This window comes from Limulus polyphemus, unplaced genomic scaffold (genome assembly GCF_000517525.1).
Source record: "Limulus polyphemus unplaced genomic scaffold, Limulus_polyphemus-2.1.2 Scaffold575, whole genome shotgun sequence".
NCBI classification, from domain to species: Eukaryota; Metazoa; Arthropoda; class Merostomata; order Xiphosura; family Limulidae; genus Limulus; species Limulus polyphemus.
Window position 1 is genome coordinate 347,613 of NW_013666185.1, and position 19,586 is coordinate 367,198.

General features: G+C 33.2%; 1 protein-coding gene and 1 long non-coding RNA gene across 14 annotated transcripts in view; one reads left to right on the plus strand and one right to left on the minus strand.

Moving 5' to 3' along the window:
• The window catches only part of LOC111085723, a 38,583-nt gene extending 20,108 nt beyond the window's left edge, over positions 1-18,475 (minus strand). Inside the window, exon 1 of the long non-coding RNA XR_002610534.1 lies at positions 18,363-18,475. This is a non-coding gene — a long non-coding RNA (uncharacterized LOC111085723). The remainder of the gene's footprint in view (positions 1-18,362) is intronic.
• Positions 1-19,586, plus strand: part of LOC106459206 (NGFI-A-binding protein 1-like) — a 182,549-nt gene that overhangs the window by 121,923 nt on the left and 41,040 nt on the right. For all 13 annotated transcript variants that reach the window (XM_022385642.1, XM_013918808.2, XM_022385648.1 and 10 more), the window contains one exon: positions 12,918-13,085. In XM_022385642.1, the coding sequence (XP_022241350.1) occupies positions 12,918-13,085 (168 nt within the window). The remainder of the gene's footprint in view (positions 1-12,917; positions 13,086-19,586) is intronic.

A 19,586-nucleotide genomic window follows, 5' to 3' on the forward strand; every position in this document is an offset into this window, starting at 1 on the left:
GTTTCATTCTCTTGTTTTATCTGATACACACAACAACTTATACAAGACTTTAGTTTCATTCACTTGTTTTATCTGATACAAGCAACAACTTATACTAGATTTTAGTTTCATTCTCTTGTTTTATCTGATACACACAACAACTTATACAAGATTTTAGTTTCATTCACTTGTTTTATCTGATACACGCAACAACTTATACTAGATTTTAGTTTCATTCTGTTGTTTTATCTGATACACACAACAACTTATACTAGATTTTAGTTTCATTCTCTTGTTTTATCTGATACACACAACAACTTATACTAGATTTTAGTTTCATTCTCTTGTTTTATCTGATACACACAACAACTTATACTAGATTTTAGTTTCATTCTCTTGTTTTATCTGATACACACAACAACAAATGATGAAACATTATTATCACTTCTGTCCTCACATTATAACATTGCTGTCTACCCTTATTTACACATACATTAATTTTTATATATAACCCCTTTTTGCTTCTACACCTAAGCTCTTTCATGCCAAGTACGCTGGCAGATGACTACTATTTAAGGCACATTTTAACACCTCAAACTATCATATACCAAGCCATCTGTTTTCCATACGCTTACCTAGTGATGGTTGAACGAAAAACTGTTAAACTTGTGGATGCTAGAACAGCTTTTATTTCGCAAATAATCACGTTTTACTTGTAGAGCATGTTCACACACACACACAATACATCTGAAAATTAGCAAGTATGTTCACACACACACACTTCCGAACAATACTTCTGAAAATTATCAGATTCTAAATGGCTGGAACTTAACATTATATATATATATATATTCCCGTAAGTTCACTTCAACCTCTGAGGTTCGACGATATGTTAACTGATTTGTGTTAAATGATAAAACACATGAACTAAACTGTTTTGCTGTGTCTTCACGTACACTATTTCTGGTCTCGCATGGCCAGGTGGTTAGGGCGCTCGACTCGCAATCTGTGGGTCGCGGGTTCGAATTCTCGTCACACCAAACATGCTCGCCCTTTCAGCCGTGGGGGCGTCATAATGTTTCGGCCAATCCCACTATTCGTTTGTAAAAGAGTAGTCCAAGAGTTGGCGGTGGGTGGTGATGACTATCTGCCTTCTGTCTAGTCTTACACTGCTAAATTAGGGACGGCTAGCGCAGATAGCCCTCGTGTAGCTTTGTGCGAAATTCATAACAAACCAAACAAACGTACACTATTCCTATTATTTTGTCATATTGAATGTACACCTCGATACTCGATAATCACTAAACTGTCACGATCAACGCATATCAAAGCAGACACATATGTACATTGAATTATATATATATATATATAGAACAGTTACTAAGACTTGCGGAAATGAAAAAATTCTCAGTAAAACTATTTCCTGAAGAGTGACCTTTGGAGTCACGAAACCGATAGAGGAAGTTAATAAAAGAAAGAAAAAAGTACTGATATTCCAGTGTTTTCGTTATTCGTATCCACAAGTGAATCTTATTGGTGTTTGGGTTATATATATATATATACATAAATTACAATTAATGTGGTTAATCAGACCATTTTAACTGTTAGACATGCAAAATAGTAAACCATGTTTTCTGACACTCATTCCTTTTCCCTTGTTAATAATAAACTATTATGTTTACTCTAATGCACTTTTTGTTCAAGATGGCGTCTTGTAATTTGTTAAATCGCTAAGTATATTACGGGTTAGTCACTCCCGTACCTATAAAACAGTATATATTTTTAAAACTCGAGTTACTCTCGTGTTGTTTTATTTTTGCAAAATAATACATGTTCAAGGACGACAACTTAATATGACTGAATGTTCTAGTGTGTTGTCAGTTAAGAGTTTTGTGAGTATGAGCAGTACAGCTACTTAGTGAACTCTTCAGAATAAAATCGAGCAAGCTTTTGCCTGACACTAAACCCTTTCGTCCCTCGATCACCACAATCAAGCTGTAACAACGAAAAGTTGTTAGGAGATGGCGGGAGTGGCTGTTCTTTGAAGCTGCTATACTCAACAGATGGTGATGTGTTTTGTGCATGTTATTTTTGTCTTTTTTTTTTTGTACACCGCTCTCTAAATCTGTTCAACTTGACATAAAACCATAGCTTCTGTACTGATATGTTATAAATGCTTATAACACGAAAAGTTTGGTTTCGACATCTATGGTTGGCCGAGGACAGGTATTCTATTGTATAGCTTTGCGCTTAGCAACAATTAAACAAATTTGTCTTAGTTGGAGTTTACATAAAAAAGAAAAACTTTAAATCTGAAAGCCCTCGTAAGAGTAATACTGTTTGCAATATCCTGACATTGATATTACTATGAATGTTCATTTTTATCCTGATTTTTAGACTCCAAAGCCACATTAATTAAGTATTTTTCTCAGCTAGGTCTACGTCGTGTTTTCTCGCTAAAATTACTTGGGAAGGAAGAAGGCGTTTTTGCTCAGCTATAGACAGTTGGTGGTCACACCCTAACTTATAGCTAGTCAAGGCCTAAGAAATATTTTTCTAATAAAGCCATTGTTACAAGGCGATAAGGTATGACAGATGTAACTAAACCAAAGCCAACACGCTAGTTATTTTTAATAAAGTCATATATATATATATACATACATACATACAGGGTGAAGCAAAAGTTAATTGCCCTAATACAGAATAACAATTTGGCAATAGTTCTCTCATTTATGTTGTAGCGCGTAAATTTAAGAGTCCGTTCTTCATACAGCATACATGTAAAACTGCGAATAAAAATAAAAATAATTTCTGTGGTAAAAGAGTAGCCCAAGAGTTGGCGGTGGGTGGTGATGACTAGCTGCCTTCCCTCTAGTCTTACACTGCTACATTAGGGACGGCTAGCGCAGATAGCCCTCGTGTAGCTTTGCGCGAAATTCAAAACAAACAAACAAACAATATGGGAGTAAAACACTTATAATTCATTTTTAGTGATTCGTATTGGCAAGAAAGGAGATGTGCAAAGCATTATCAAAATCAAAGTTATTAATGCTATAATGCAGTTATAAATATATAAGCTATGCGTTTTTAAAACTTGTTCTAATGTTAATTATTGTTATATGGTACCTAGTTTATTTTTATTTTTCTCCTTGCTGCTTAATTTAAAGGTAGTTGAATTGCGTGTATTCTCTCGTTAATATATGCGTATTCAATTTAGTAGTAATGTAAGTTGTCTCAAATTATTAGTGCTGCATATATTTTCTTTATTCAAAACGACCTCACAAAAATGGAAATTAGGTTTTGAATACGAGATATTTACCATGATGGTGACGCCACGTCTGACAGTTTGGCACGGCTCCGACACCAATACAATTTAGCACTTGCACCACAGGTCTTGCGAAAAACAAAATGTAGTCATTACGCTGCAATGGCTTTGTACAAAAATATATCGTTATTCGGAATTCTAAATTTTGAATAAAGTATTCTTGACAAAAGCATAATAAAAAAAAAAGAGTAAAATATTTCTATAGGACAATTTTCTGGAAACTTCTTTCAGTGCAAATTTTTAAAAATATGTACATGTTGTTCACAGGGTTTCATGATAACACTATTTTAATATTTAAGGAAACTGCCGGTGTCCAGTAAAAACGTGTAACTGTAGTATCTCTCATAGAGAAAGTGTTGCTAGGTTTTAGAAAATAATTTTATTGGAGAGGAAATATGCACAGAATTAACATTCCAATAGATTAAATATGTGGAAAAAAAATTCAGTCTTTAAAATACATGCATTTGCACTAAACATTATCGGCTTAACTCAAAGTTTATCAGATACGTTAGAAAATTATGCCCAGCATTTATAAGCACATTATTGCCTTTTTCAAAGTACTTTGTCAACATCATATTTTAGAATATCTTTCTTTTTATAATCCTCTATAACTACCGCGTTTTGCTATAATCAATATTATCACTCAGTGTTTTTCTTTTTCTGGGGTACTTTTCCAGCAAGTCTCTTTATCTTAATTATAAGGATTATTTTTTCTCCATTAAATTTTCTACAAAAGCCACTCATGTTACCGAGTTCAAGGGCTTATCACGCAAGACGGTGATGCGAAGTTACAAGCCAGAGTGTTTTTAGTTATCTTGTTCAACATCATAGTTTCCGTTAACATCAAAGCAGCAACAGTGTTATAAAATGTTTTTATAAGTTTGCTTACTTGAAATATTGTTGTTGTTTTTTGTAACTATACTTTTTTCTTACGAGTTACGAGAACGACTGCAAATAAGCTTTGTCATATTTGATGTTATAGGAAGATATACTCACAAAACCGTACGATATTTAGAGAAAAGCAAGGTCGATATCATGTTATTTACTTTATTTAAAAAAGTTGAAGTTGTCGAATAACCTGCCAAGAAAATAATATTGTTCAAATTCGTTGTCTGTTTGATTGTTTTGTAATTGAGCACAAAGCTACACAATGGGCTATCTGTGCTCTGCCCACCACGGGTATCGAAACCCAGATTCTAGTGTTGTAAGTCCGCAGACATACCTCTGTGCCACTGGGGGGGGGGGCTCGTTGTCTGACTAAGATTATAAGTTCAAATATTCATATAAGTATCCTATCCTATCTTGTCTTACCAAAATTGATTTTAAACATATGTGCGTGTGTGTGTGTATTCACATACACATTTACATTTAAAATATTTATGTAAAAAACTGAGATTTCATAATAAATATTATGTTTTTAGTGCATGTATTCTATATTTCTTGAAACAAATCCAATGTTACTTCATATACAGCAGGAATGGTAAATTGATATATTGTAAACACAAACTAATCCCGACGTGTGATATAGCTTTCAAACCTTGATCCGTTGTTTAAAACAAACACAGAATAATAAATACGTTGTAGGTAAGTTGCTGAGGTTACTTCGAATTGCAAATAAATTCCGTAATATCGAATTCTGAAAGCATGAAATATTGCGTGCTGCCACCTTTATATATTGGCTTTATCGGTGCTGTGAATAGGTTATTTCCAAGAGATCGTACATCATTAATTAATCAAACAAACCACTAGAATAAAGTTTACATGGAATGTTTTTGAAGTTTACTTTCTTACAGCTTTATAAAAGTTTCTATATGTACTATGTGTGTTGCAATTATTTGTTAATTATTTTATCATTCGGAGAGAAACTGTTTAATTCGGCGAGTTTAGTGTAAACCTTCTTTGAAATAAAAGTAAATTAATTGTTAGTAATATAACGTATAAGTATAAAGTCCTCCAGATATCAGTTTGTGGTTTTTACATTATCACCAATAATTAATGGCTTCCATTGGATTAACAGTGTCAAGAGATTCATTCATTTTATTGAAAAGTTGACGCAAGAAACAATTTAATTGCTTACTTAAATATTCAATAGTAACGTTTAGTTGGTTAACATATAAAAGTGGTAATTACCCAGGAAATCTGGTTCATAAAACTAAAACGACTGCTTCTATTTATAGTGTTTAATGCAATAAATGCGATTTTGAAATTTGCTGTTGCAGTTTTTATTAATTCAAATTGTTCTGCAAAATAGTTCAAACATTAAATATAAGATTTATATGAGGGAATTAAAGAAATTTACCTACAAATATATATATAGTTAATTTATATTTGTAGGTTGTTGTTTTTTTTACACACCCACTTTTTACAAAGGAAATGTTTGGTGCTGTACAGGTTGTCTGAGAATTAAATCATATAAACAACCTTTTAAACAGAGAAAATAAAAATACTATTTTTAATCAACTAATACCATATGGTGAAAGAGCATACAGTTTTGGTAAATAACGTCCTTACTTCGTGGAAGCCCCCTAGTGGCTCAGGTGTAAGTCATTAGACTTACGACACCAAAATCGAGTTTACATAGCTCTTAGTAGGCAAAGTGCAGATAGCCAATTACGTAGCTTTGCGCTTAACAACAACCAAAACAATCTTCTTTGAAGAAGTGATTGTTAAATAAAAAGTTGTTTTCCACCACTATATGTAAACCGACGACGTGACCACTTTGTACTTGTTATAGTTTCGATACTACTAACTTTTAATATAGTAAGTGTGTCTTCACGAAATTTGGCAGACTTTCAGTAAACGTTACAAGTCGTTTACATAACAAAAAAATCTGATTTTTTAGTGAAATATTTTTACTAAATACTTGTCAGTGAATATATTAAGTCTTTTTTTTTGCCAGTCTGTGTGCAAAGTGATTTTCATGTTAAGATTAAAAATAGTTTTCTTCACCTCAAAAATATAAAATGTCATTTGCGTAATCTCTAAAACCTCCTAAATACATTTCAAACTTTTTTTTCAGTAAAATTTTATATTTTGTCTGTTATTTTCTCCACCCTCATTTGACCGACCTCGTAACCACAAAAACAAAACAAAAAAAAAACGAAATAAATCTAAATTATCCTTTTTCTATCTAGAATAACTTCAAATTGTAACATGAAACAACATTTGTTTATCCTAAGTAGCTTTAAACTCATAACAGTGTACATCTATTTATACTTAATTTTTATTGTTTTATTGCCCTCTGGACTGTGTCTTACCTACTATTCGTGCCATCATAAATTGTAAATCACTTGAGGGAGGTACAGCTCACGTTACCCTATCGAATTATATTACCCAGGAGCTACTCCGAGCTGCTCGCGTGTGTGCCTCGTGAAAATTTATTATTATTTAGTTTACCTAACCTAACCATAACTAACCTAAAGAGTTTTCTATTTTTAAATTTTAGTTCTGTAGTGATCATATGTCTAAATAATACTTTTTCTTATACTGCTTAGCATCTATTATCTGGTAGAATAAGATATATTACAATTGCATTTAGATCATAAAATACCCACCTACATACCATATTTTCGAGAACGTAAATCTAACAAGTCCTCGATTTGTTTAACTGACTGAGAGCGTTGAAACACTACACCAACTAATCAATCAGAGATGTGGTTTCTTAGACCTTCATCTTGCGCAATATGGTAGCAGATTTTTTCCAAACCTAAGGAGCTAGACGCTGTTCAAAGACTTTTCCTTGACAATTTGTTTGTAGTTTCTTATAGTTCATGCACGTAGCATGGTGTTGCTCGTGTTGAGACACCATGTAATCTGACTTTTTGATATCAAGTTTATCCGATTACAAAAGAAAAATACAGATTTAGGAATAGTAACCTTTAACCTTAATCAAAACTTACAAAATATAACCTATTTTATTCCCCATAACTTGTATTATAAAGCTTGAAAATCTTACTCGAAACGAGTCTGCTTTGTCTGTATAGTTTTTGCAATGAAATGTCAAAACGAAAAAGTTGGAATGGCAAATCTCTGATGAACAAGGTATTCATGTAATTTCTTCAAAACTTTTCAGATATACATAAGAATTTACTGTTAAATCAAACCAGAAATAAAAAAGAGCGACTTTGAATTTACCAAGAGATTAAATATCCAATATCGTCTGAGGAAAATAAATGTTATATCTGCTGTCATCACGCGTTTCATATAGAAAGAGAACAAATACGATTACTAAAATAATATTAGAGAACTCGGTGTGATCAGGGTTGAAATATTAGAATCAGTGGAAAGACTTGTTTACTAAAATAATACTGGAGAACTTGGTGTTATCAGGGGTGAAATATTAAGATAGTGCAAAAACTTGTTTACTATAATGATAGTGATGCATTCAATGTGATGAGGAGTGTAAAGTCAAGTGAGTAAACTTATTTATCAGTATGATTATAGTGTATTTGCTGTAATCAATCATTTAAATTTTATATATAGCATGAATAGACTGTTTACTTAAAATTGCATTCAATGTGATGAGGAGTGTAAAGTCAAGTGAGTAAACTTATTTATCAGTATGATTATAGTGTATTTGCTGTAATCAATCATTTAAATTTTATATATAGCATGAATAGACTGTTTACTTAATTAAACTTGCGTATTTGATATAATGTAAATACAGTGTTTCCTAAATTATGTAATATAAGGGCAGTAGAAAGACTTGTATACTAAAATAATACTAGAATATTTGACGACACAAGAAATGTTATGTTCAGTTTAGTTTACATATGGGTGTCATATTTTATTCCCTCAATCTTTATGTGGGTTATCGATATCCTACTTAGTAATAAAATTCATATTATATTTAAGATTTCCTCAAACCAATTTCAGAAGCTATTAGACATAGATATGGTACATCAATATTAGCTCTTTTTAGAAATACTGAAAAACTGCCTTTAAAATCTTATAAGAATCGAAACATTTATATTTTCTAAATGAACGTAAACGGTTAAAAGTTTCCCTCCCTTTCTTAACTTTAAAATTTCTGTTTCACAATTCCGCTATTCAAGACAGTATTATTTTTGAAATAAGACAAAAAATCAGTTACTTAAATGGTTAACTCGACAATCTAGTGAAACATTGAAGCTTCTTGAAAACGAAACATTTTTTTTATATTTCATAAATTTGAAACATTTTATACAGATACAAAATAATAAAATTTTGATGAATGCTAAAAACAGACAATTGGATAAAGTTAATAATTTGAGGCGACAGTTAGGTAAAAATCCTTTCACAGAAAATCCTGATAAAGTGATAATTAATTATTCTAAGTATATGTTAACTGAAGTTGAAAAAAGGTTTTGACTCGCGGTTTAAAATTTGGTATTCCAAATAGACTTAAGTTTGAAGATTATTTTTTTTACAATTTGAAATATTTTTACAAATTGTGTCACATCAACATATTTTGAAACAATCAGGGCAATCTTTTAGTAATATCAATACTGAAACTAGTGGTTTAGCCTTGATTCTTTTCAATAATTATAATAATAATTACAAACATTTTTAAAATCTAAGTTCAGAAGAATTTGAAGCTTTAAAAAATCTTATAATAAATTATAGTATTGTTATTTCTAATTCAGATAGAGAGAATAATGTTGTTATTCTATATAAAAGTTAATACTTGTGAAAAACAGAAGAAATTGTAGGTGATTCTACCAAATTTGTGAAATTACAATATGAGCCTACGGATAAAAGGGAGACTAAGTTGCAATGATATTTGCTACAAATGAAAAAAGATAACATTTTAAAGGAAGAACGGTATTGGAATATTAGATTATCAGGGAGTCATCCATGAATCTTCTGTGGATTACAAAAGTTCATAAAACAGGTCTCCATCCCACCAAACATGCTCGCCCTTTCAGCCATGGGGGCATTATAATGTGACGGTCAATCCCACTATTCGTTGGTAAAAGAGTAGCCAAGAGCTGACGGTGGGTGATGATGACTAGCTGCCTTCCCTCTAGTCTTACACTGCTAAATTAGAGAAGGCTAGCGCAGATAGCTCTCGTGTAGCTTTGCGCGAAAATCAAAAACAAACAAACAATCATAAAACAGGATGCCCCTTGCGACCAGTATTGGAACTTGTGATCATGCTTTGGTGGTTTTTTGGTAGAATGCTTAAAGAAGTTCGCCACAATAAATGAATAACCCTAAATAACAGTTTTGAGTTCTACCATGAAAATCAACAACTGAAATTCAATAGTAACGTTCACTATGCCAGTTTTGACATCGAATCATTATATACTAATGTACGATTAGAAGAAACTGTACAGCTGGGAGCTGATCTGATTTAGAACGATAATTCTAACGAAGTAAGCATTCCGAAATCCGTTTTTTTTTCTCAGTTGATCAATCTTGTCATTAAAGATTCTCATTTTAGTTTGAATGGTAAGTTGTATGGTCAGATAGATGGTGTCGCCATGGGTTCAAAGTTAGCCCCATCTCTTGCCAATTTGTTTTTGCGCTTCCGCGAAGAGCAATCGTTGAACAACTGTCCACAATAGTGTAAACCATTTAGTATCGTAGGTATGTTGATGATACTTTTACCATTTTTAAAAACTTATCAGGTCTCCCAATTTTTACAGTATATGAAAAGTAGACACAGCAATATGTTGGAAGTCAGGAAGATCAAAACTTCCATTCTTGGACACTTTGATAAATTATGAACATTTTAAATGTGAAGTGTACCATCAAAATCTTTTATAGGATATTTTAATTTCGCAAACTTCATTCCTACCATCTTTAAAGAAGGTTTAATTAAAATGGTTTTTCACCGTGCTTATGAGATATCTAGCACATATGATGGTTTGCATAAAGAATTTGTAAATATCAAAGAATTATTGTGTAAAAATGATTTTCCATGTTATTTCATTGATAGAATACTTCTTTGCTGTTTAAATAAGTGAAGTGTGGTTTCTCTCTGTATTTCTGTCGTACCTAAAAACTCTTTGGTTATTAGTCTACCCTATATGGGTAAATATCCTTTGAATATTAAATATCAGCTGAAAAATGTTATCTGTAGGGTATACCCACAGATACAGCTGAGTTACATTTTTAAACCTAGCTGCTGCCTTAGTTCTTTTTTTAGTCTATTTACGGACCAAATTCCGTCTTTACAATCATATATTGTTGTTTACAAATTCACTTGTCCCTGCTGTCAGCAGGGTTACATTGGTTCTATCAAAAATAAAAGTATTAACACGTGTAAACGAACATGCTAACCTAAAATCACCAGTAAAGTCCACTATACGTATACATGCCGTCCCGGCATGGCCAGGTGATTAGGGCGCTCAACTCGCAATCTGAATGTCGCAAGTTCGAATCCTTGTCCGATCAAACATGTTCGCCCTTGCAGCCGTGGGGCGTTATTATGTGCGGTCAATCCCACTATTCGTTGGTAAAAGAATAGCCCAGGAGTTGACGGTGGGCGGTGATGACAAGATGCCTTCCCTCTAGTCTTACACTGCTAAATTAAAAACAGCTAGCGCAGATAGCCCTCGTGTAGCTTTGCGTGAAAATCAATACAAAAAACAAAATAAGCCGTCTCGAAGCATTATTACCTGAAAAGTTGCCTTACGCTCTAAAATAAGACTTCGATGACGCTAGTACTGTTTAGACTTTCTTATTCTTTTGGTTGCCATTAAAGAAACACACTAACAAAGATCCTTAAACCTTGGAGACCCAAATATATTTGCAAAATTTACACACACACATATATATATATATATAGTCGCATATATTAGTTGGGATATGAACTAGTTATTCACGTCTAATAAGGTTTGATTAAATAAAGTATTGAACGATACAAGTTATCTTGGCGCACTAATTCAATAGGATGTGGTCAGAAAAGGGTGTCTTGTTGGTCAATGATAAGTTAACGGACTTACAATGCTAAACCCTGAGGTTCGATTCTCTCTATTTCCAATCTCTCCTTTCTCTGTCTCCCTCTGCTTTTCTCCTTTTTCTTCTTTCATCTTTCTTTCTCTCTTCTCTGCTTCTTCTTCTCTCTCATCTGTTACCACTTTTCTCTCTCTAGTTCCTCTTGTTGTTGTTTAACAAACTCTCATAGATCACCATCTTTTAACCCAAGTCCCTCTGCTCTCTCTATCCATTTATCAAGATCAGCTGACATGGTTATATAGCGTGATTGTAATCTCTACACTATTTTCACCACTACTACAGTTTTGCGTATATAAGCCTACTTCTGCTCTCGTTCACGTTTATTTCTACCGCCATTTACCTCTGTATTATTCTAGCTGGCTCGCCAAATGTCAGGTTTCGTATAGGGGCTGTGATTCTTTACAATGAGTGTCTGCGACGTGTTGGCGATAAATTTCAATGATAAACGGACAGCACACAATCTACTTGTTTTAAAATAATATATATATCCCAAACAAGTCAAACCTAAGTACAAAAAAATTCGTCACACTATTATTTACCACAATTGAATCTAGAGCTTTGAATAATTATATTTTTTCGTCAAAAGTCCACACAGGCTGGTTTAGTTACTTTAGACTCTAATTGGCAAGATGGATCATTTTTCTTTTCTCCTCTTTTATCACAATACAGTCAGCAATAGATTTACTTACGTTACTCTGTTGGTTACCACAGTTGTATCTAGAGCTTTAAATAATTCTCTTTCTTTTGTTAAAAGTCCACCTAAGCTGGTTCAATTACTTTAGAACACCCTTTGACAAGACGAATTTTTCTTCTCTATCTCTGTTTCTATAAATAAACTGTGAAACTTTCTTTTTCAGAAATCGACCGTTATGCCTACAGTGACAATCACGCAGTGTAACTTCACTTTAACTAACTTACTTTTTACTTTCCCACTGTATCTGCTCGTATTTATAACACGCGAAATAAAAATCTAGAAATATCTAGCCCTGTAGTAACAATAATATTAAACATAACGATAAAGGCACGTCAACAATATTACAAAAGCCTAGTACAACAATTAAACTGCATACACAACGTACAACTCGTACAGAGTTACGTAACGAAACTTGTCATAACTATCGCTTTTAAAATAATTAACTTTTAACACTCTTGTTATGAAAACGAAATAATCATTTAGTATTAAATCACTAAATAAACTAAATAATAATTCTCAAAGTGATCAGTCTTGTATATCCAACACACATCAATTCATTAGGATATAGTAAAAGAATGAGTTATTTTAGGCATCAGCTCATTAAGATGTCGTAAAACAAGGAGTTATCTTTGTGCCTCTATTCATAAAATGAGGTGAGAATTAGGGGTTATCTTTGCGCACCAATTCATTAAGATGTGATTTTACTATGATAGCATCAGGCACTCTTGTAGAGAGAATCAGAATTGATTGAGCAAATCTAGTAAATCACTTCTTAAAGGGTTTAAATATTACATTTGATTATGAGAATTTCATTAAATGAATGTGTTTTCATGAATGTGTCATTGAAAATAGATAATAATTTTATTGTACATTTGGTATGTTCCATAATAAGGCCAATGCAGTAGGGAAACAGTAATACTGATGTAAAGGCTAAATGCAGTAAGTTATTTTTGTTTGTTTGTTTGTTGTTCTAAGGGCTCGGGAGAGTACGGACAACCGGGTTCCCCTATTTCCCTTACACCGATTCTCGATGAAAATCAAATCCAACGATTAGCAGAAGCAGCAGAGATTCTGATCAAGACGATGCCCCCTTTAGAACCTAAACTTCAAAATAACAAGAAGAAGATCAGTAAAGAATTAGAGGTAGGCAATGTTGTGATTAAGCCTCGAACTAACATTAACTAAACACAGGAGGAGTGGGGTGGGGGTACGATTGTGCTTTCTCCCAACTTGGCAACTTTCTTAAACTGTGTATTGATAATAATTAATATCAAAAGATAATCTGTTAGCAATACGAGTGGTAAGTGCCTTTGCCCAATTGTTATCCTGACAGGTATCTAGGTATGATATGTAGTAGCATTTTATTTCATACTTTTTTATTCAAAAAGATTTACGAAACCCGAGTCTTGTCAAAATGTCTGACTGAATCAAAAAAATACACAAAATTTGAAGTATCGGTACATGGTTATTAAAGGAAAAGGGTATGAAAGGCAAGTACTTTGAAAATTTATTGTATGAAAATAAACTACTCTAGATTTCAGACACTTGTTGATAGTTTACACTGTTATTGATTGTCATTCTTCCAATCAGAAAGTGTCACACTAGTATAAAGTCTATAAAAGTACAGACAGTTATAATATGACCGTAGTAATAGTAGTGTGAATACATTCACGGCTCCCAGGATTGAAATACTGTCTGGCAAGCATGTAGAAATCAAATGTTTGGCTGACCAAGGTTACTCCACGCGAGCAATATAAATTGCCAAAGTCTTATTGCAGGGCAAAGTATGCGTGACACTGGCATTGCCATAATAGAAGTGGCCGAGGAAAAAAATTAAAAGGCTCCAAAAAGAATGAAAATTATTTAAAAATACATTCTTTATGAGATAGATGACGTTCAGGCACAGATCTTGCTGTAAATATATGTATGAATGTTACCTCGAAAATAGTATGGTAAGCATTAGCAGGAAGTAGTTTCAATGGATTAGCGACAAGAAGTAACCAAACCAAGGAGATAAAGTAGGCATGAAACCACAAACAGTTGAATGAGGAAAGCTGAAGATATTGTTTTTTTTACATATCAAACTAAATTCGAATTGTTTGACAACAATCAATGAAAGTCCGACCAACGGTGGATAGAAAAATAAATATCATAAGCAAAGTACAATAACTGTAATAAAGCATGGTGTAAGATTAATACAACTTGGGACTATATCTCAGCAAAGGATGTTGGTGATCTTCACAAAATTGATGGTAACTTCACTGCTGAAAAGTATTGGCAGATTCAAAGTCATAATCTCATTCCTTCAGAAAAGCGAATCATCGAGAGATGATTAAAACAATATTCTACTATCATACATTGATAAACTGTATGTCAGCATGAAAACGACGTGCAATGTACTATGTAAAGCAAAGGGCTCACATTCAATATGCTAGTACAATGTATAACTTATTTTATTTTGTATTTTCTGTGGTAATATTTTGTACCATTAATAAATTCACCAACTAGCTGCCATTATTCATTACTTGTGACTAATTTTATGTGTCGTTTGTGTTTTCATAATTATTTCCATTGGTGAATATCACGAACAGTCAAAAACTGTAATGTTTAGCATATTATGAACAATTAAGAACTGCAGTGCTATTCCTAACCATAACATTATCATCTTAAAACTGTAGTGTTTAACAATTTCATGACCAGCTAAAAATTGCAGTGTTTAAACATATTATGAAGGATTAAGGATTACAGAACTGTATGGTTTAGCATATTAGACTGTATGGTTTAGCATATTAGACTGTATTGTCTAATCATATCATTACCAGCTAAGAATTGTAGTTTTCAGCCATGTCATGACTAGCTATGAAGTACAATACATAACCATATTGTGTCTAACTAACAAATGAAATGTGTTTAACCATATCATGACCAGCTGAGAACTGCAGTGTCTAAATATATAATAGCCAGAGAAAAGTTGTAGTGTTTAGACATATCACGATCAGTTGAGAACAACATTGTCCAGCCATATCATAACTAGCTAAGAATTGCACTGTTTAGCCATATCATGATCAACTACAAAAAGTGCAGTGTCCAGCCACATCAGGTTCTATCAGGCCCAATTAATTCAATGGTAAGTATTGTCATCCAATGGGATTTTATATGATTTTGCATGAGAAAATTTCTTGTGTGGTTTTTATTAATAGATCATCTTTATGCCATTTTATTTTGAACAACTGCTAAATCCAACACTCGTGACTAATCTCTTTTTGATGATGTATATCATAATTCAGAACATGCTCATGTTAGGTAACAAACCCCATACAAGGACAATGAGAAGTACAATTTCTAGGTATATCAGCATTCATCAACCCAGTAAACCACATAATTCATGATATTCAAGAACCAGTAATAATTCGAACACTAAAACCAAATAAAACTCATCCCAAAAAATTTTTCCATGATTTTTACCAAATGACTTTTCTAAAACTGGCAAATTAATCGGCTACTAATGATATTTCATTATGTAATGATAGTAATTAGTAAACGCTAACCATTTAAAAATATTAAAGTTAATTTTGTGATATTTTAAACCATAACACAAAAAGTGGTGGTTGTCCATTCGAATATATTGATATAAGAACAAAACCATGTTGCAGAAAAAAACTCAAAAATATATATCCTGCTTACTTTTGATGTCTGGTATATTTAATTTTGACAGTTTTGGCATAATTAAGTTATATTTTAAACTTTAAATGTTTCAAAACTTAAGCTATTGTTCAAATATACTGCAAGAAGGAATTATTTTTGTCTTAAAAATTTAGGATTAATGACGAATTCTCGTTCCTTATCAAGTACCTACGAGATTAACTTCATCCATAAATGTATGTGTTTCACATATTTTCACAAGATTGTATCTGGAAACCATAGAAAATAAATTGCAGCGGCCCTAGTCGACATAGTAACCACCAAAATTTCTATAAAAATGTTTTTAAATTCATCTTTTAGACCTAACTTCGAAAAAAACAAGCAATGAAGTCAGCCCTACATATCGCCACATCAATTTCAGCAACAGAAATATATACAAAGATTCAGTAATAGGGAAAAAAAGTTACTAGAAAACGCTATTTTTGATTGTATTTACGTGAAAGAAATGAACAGAGTTCTGCACATCTGCTTTTACCTTACATAAAATTTCCATTCACTTTTATACATGTTATTTTTCAAAACTTTCATTGCCAAATTTATGCAAAAATAACCCCCTCAGTGCGAAGTTCACTTTTAGATACACTATAAAAAATGAAAAAGCAAGTATTAATATTTCAATACCTATCTGAAAGTTGAAACACATAAACGGTAAGGAGTTTCAAGGGGAATACTTTTTCTTCATGGGGATACAATATTCCAAACTCACATGTGGTTAATACCATACTTTTCAAGGTTAAAACAAAGGTTATGCACCACGTCGTTATATTCCATGTCGTCAAGAACGTTGATGCTCCATCTGACGAGCTCCCCCCCCCCCCAGTCTGCGGACTTCCAACGCTAGAATCCGGGTTTGGATACCCGTGGTGGGCAGAGCCCATTGTGTAGCTTTGTGCTTAACTTCAAACAAACAAACTATCTGACGACTGTTCATCTCGACAATATTCTTATAGTGTAGTTTATATTGCAATAGGCTTCGTCATATTGCTGTTGTGACCCAAGTGCACCATTCCTCGTTGCGTAACAATGATAAATATTTGTACACTTTAAATAGTGAATAACTTCAAACTTCAACCTATTTTATTTCAGTTCAGTTGGTTATATCTATTAATGAAGACTCAAGTGCTCCTTGCTAAACGGAGGAAACACCATATTAGTTGAATTTCATCTATATTGGTTCTTATGTAGTCCTCACATCGTTATTATTGACAGCCAGTATATAGAACGAACATATTCCCATGTCGATACGTTGTATTATGTTTAATGAACACGCGTTCCATTTTCTATGTTGTATCATTCGGGAATACTTTCACTGTAGAATATTGTTTTGCCCCAACGTTGTGTTCAAAATATTCAAAAGTATAACTTGTAAAGGAACATTATTTTAATGCTGAATGAAACGTCCATTTGAATATTCCTTGAATACGTCATGAATAACCAAACTTAGTATTACCCAAGCATAGGAAAGTTTGTAATGACATGAATAATTTAATATTATTCTTCAGTGAAGTGTATACAGAAATCTTTTAGTATTATTTCTCCAAACATGTGTTTATAAAAGTCTCAGTCATTTAGTATTAGTTCTTCAAACATGTGTTTACAGAAATCGTAATTGCGAACTTACGATTAACACAAAATCTATCGGACCAAAAAGATTTAGAAATACAAGTAAGGGTTCTTGTTACTCTAATATTATACTCTCTCAGAAACTTACATGTGGGTGGTTTATGTTAAAAATAAATATAAAATATCCGAAAATGAGGTGTGGAATAAATTATAAAATCTTAAATTAAGCTTTTATTCAATGGAACGAATATGCAAGGAACGTATAGAAACGGATTGGATTGCCATAGCCAACTATATCAAATCGCAACCAATAAAAATAAACCTATGATTTTGTGGTTGTGGACAGTAAGACACCAATTCTTAACATAAACACTACTAAGTACATTATATTTTATTCGTCATTCCATAAGCTTCATATTGTCAGTTCGGTAGGATGTTGATGTGTTATTATGACTAGGTTCGCGTATTATTGTTGACTGGAAGCGTTGCCCCCACAGACAGTGCTCCAGAGAACCAAAAATATGGTGCCAAGCCGGATGGGAAAGGAATGACCATCCAAACTTCTAACGGCAGTCCTTACAAACATGTTTTCCAAATCGTTGGCACTCGTGGTTGCCTATTTATAATTGTGTTGCCGCCACTTGTCATGGAAGTACATTCGCTGATTCTGCCTCATCGAGATTTAGGTCCTTGTTTGGACCTGGGAGGGTCAGGTGCAATCTTGACATCTTCCTCTTTTGGTTTGAATTTCTCGCAAAATTAATCGAGAGCTATCTGCGCTAGCTGTCCCTATTTTAGAAGTGACAGATTAGAGGGAATGTGGTTAGTTAACATCAATCAGTGCCATCTCTTGGCCTACTCTTTTATCAACGAATAGTGTGCCTGACCGTCACTTTATAACGCCTCCACGTCTGAAAGGGCGAACCCGCAGACTGCGAGTCGAGTGCCCTAATCAGGCAACGAACTACATATGACATAGTTTGTTGCTTAAAAACTGTTAAATTACTTTAAGAAGTCATTATATTAGTTTATGATAAAGAAAATGCCGTTTCTTTTCGAACACCCCTTATACTTGATTGCATAAATCAGATCACTAACGATTTTCTAAAAGAGTTTGATGTTTTATCATAACTGCTTTCCAAAATATCAACTTACCGAACGTTCGCTCCTCAAGAAGATGCAAAAAGTACCAAAAGTTTCTAAATTATGATTTCTTGAAAATTGACAATAGATTCATGAACTAGCTTCTATAAAGTCGAAAAATTTGAATTCTCTGGAAGAAAGAAATTAATTATTTGTGTAAAAGGCTTATATCAGAGCTTGGGTATAATGCGCATGCAATGTATTTAATGTTTTTTCAAAGTGCATGGTTAATACTTACAAACTTCGCTACAGCAAAGAGCTTATTGTTTCGACCTAAACCCGGGGCGTTCTATGTGTTAAAAACCTGATTATTACCGCCACTCAGCTCATGGCAAAGTGCCAATCAATGTATGTGTAGAGTCCAGTGAGCTGAGATTGCACACATGCACACACACACACACATTTATCTCTTGGGATACTGACGCTATGGGACCCTGCTCTCAGATGCTATAGCTTCATATATCTTGTCCATGATGTCTCAGATAATTTCCAGCTAGTTTTTACACCATTTGTTCTAACCTCATAATTATATGTTGAACTTATTTACATATCGATCAGAAGCACGCAATCGCGTGCAGCTGTTTTACCACACAGTTGAGTGTATGGTCAAACCCTGTGGGAACACTTTCAACGTGAACAAAGGGTTAAATGGATGAGGACAAGGCGTAGGTAATTTATCACCGAATGGAAATGAGTTTCCCACATGAAATTCCACTATTTTCCTTCATGAAAAGAGATTGTCATGACTTAGTTTGATGTTTTTAAATATGACATTTGAGAGGGGGCTCTTTCCACCATAACAAACTACGAACAACTTTCAAATCTAGGCGAAGTTTGAGGAGATTGGGTTAAAGTTTAAAGTGTGTATTTCTTGAGAGCCTGAAAAGCAATGAAATTTTTTAATATATATTATGGGGTGCCTACTTTATTAAAGAAAGAGAGAAAAAAGAAAAATGTTCTATTCCACAGTTTTCCCACCCAGTTTTAAAGATATAGGTTGCGTACAAGAATCGAATAAACATGTATGTTTTGACGTACTACTGATTAGCGAAAGACTTTGCTACGCTTACCATAAACAGCCATTTAACTGCAAGCTACTCGACTTTACCCCTGAAGTGTTGAAAAGAATAAGAAGTGTAGAATAAAAAATTCATGTACAAAATATAATAAACAACACCAGAGTTATCCAGTATGTCTGATGAGCTTATTGGTACCTCGCAGCCATAAACTCCCCCC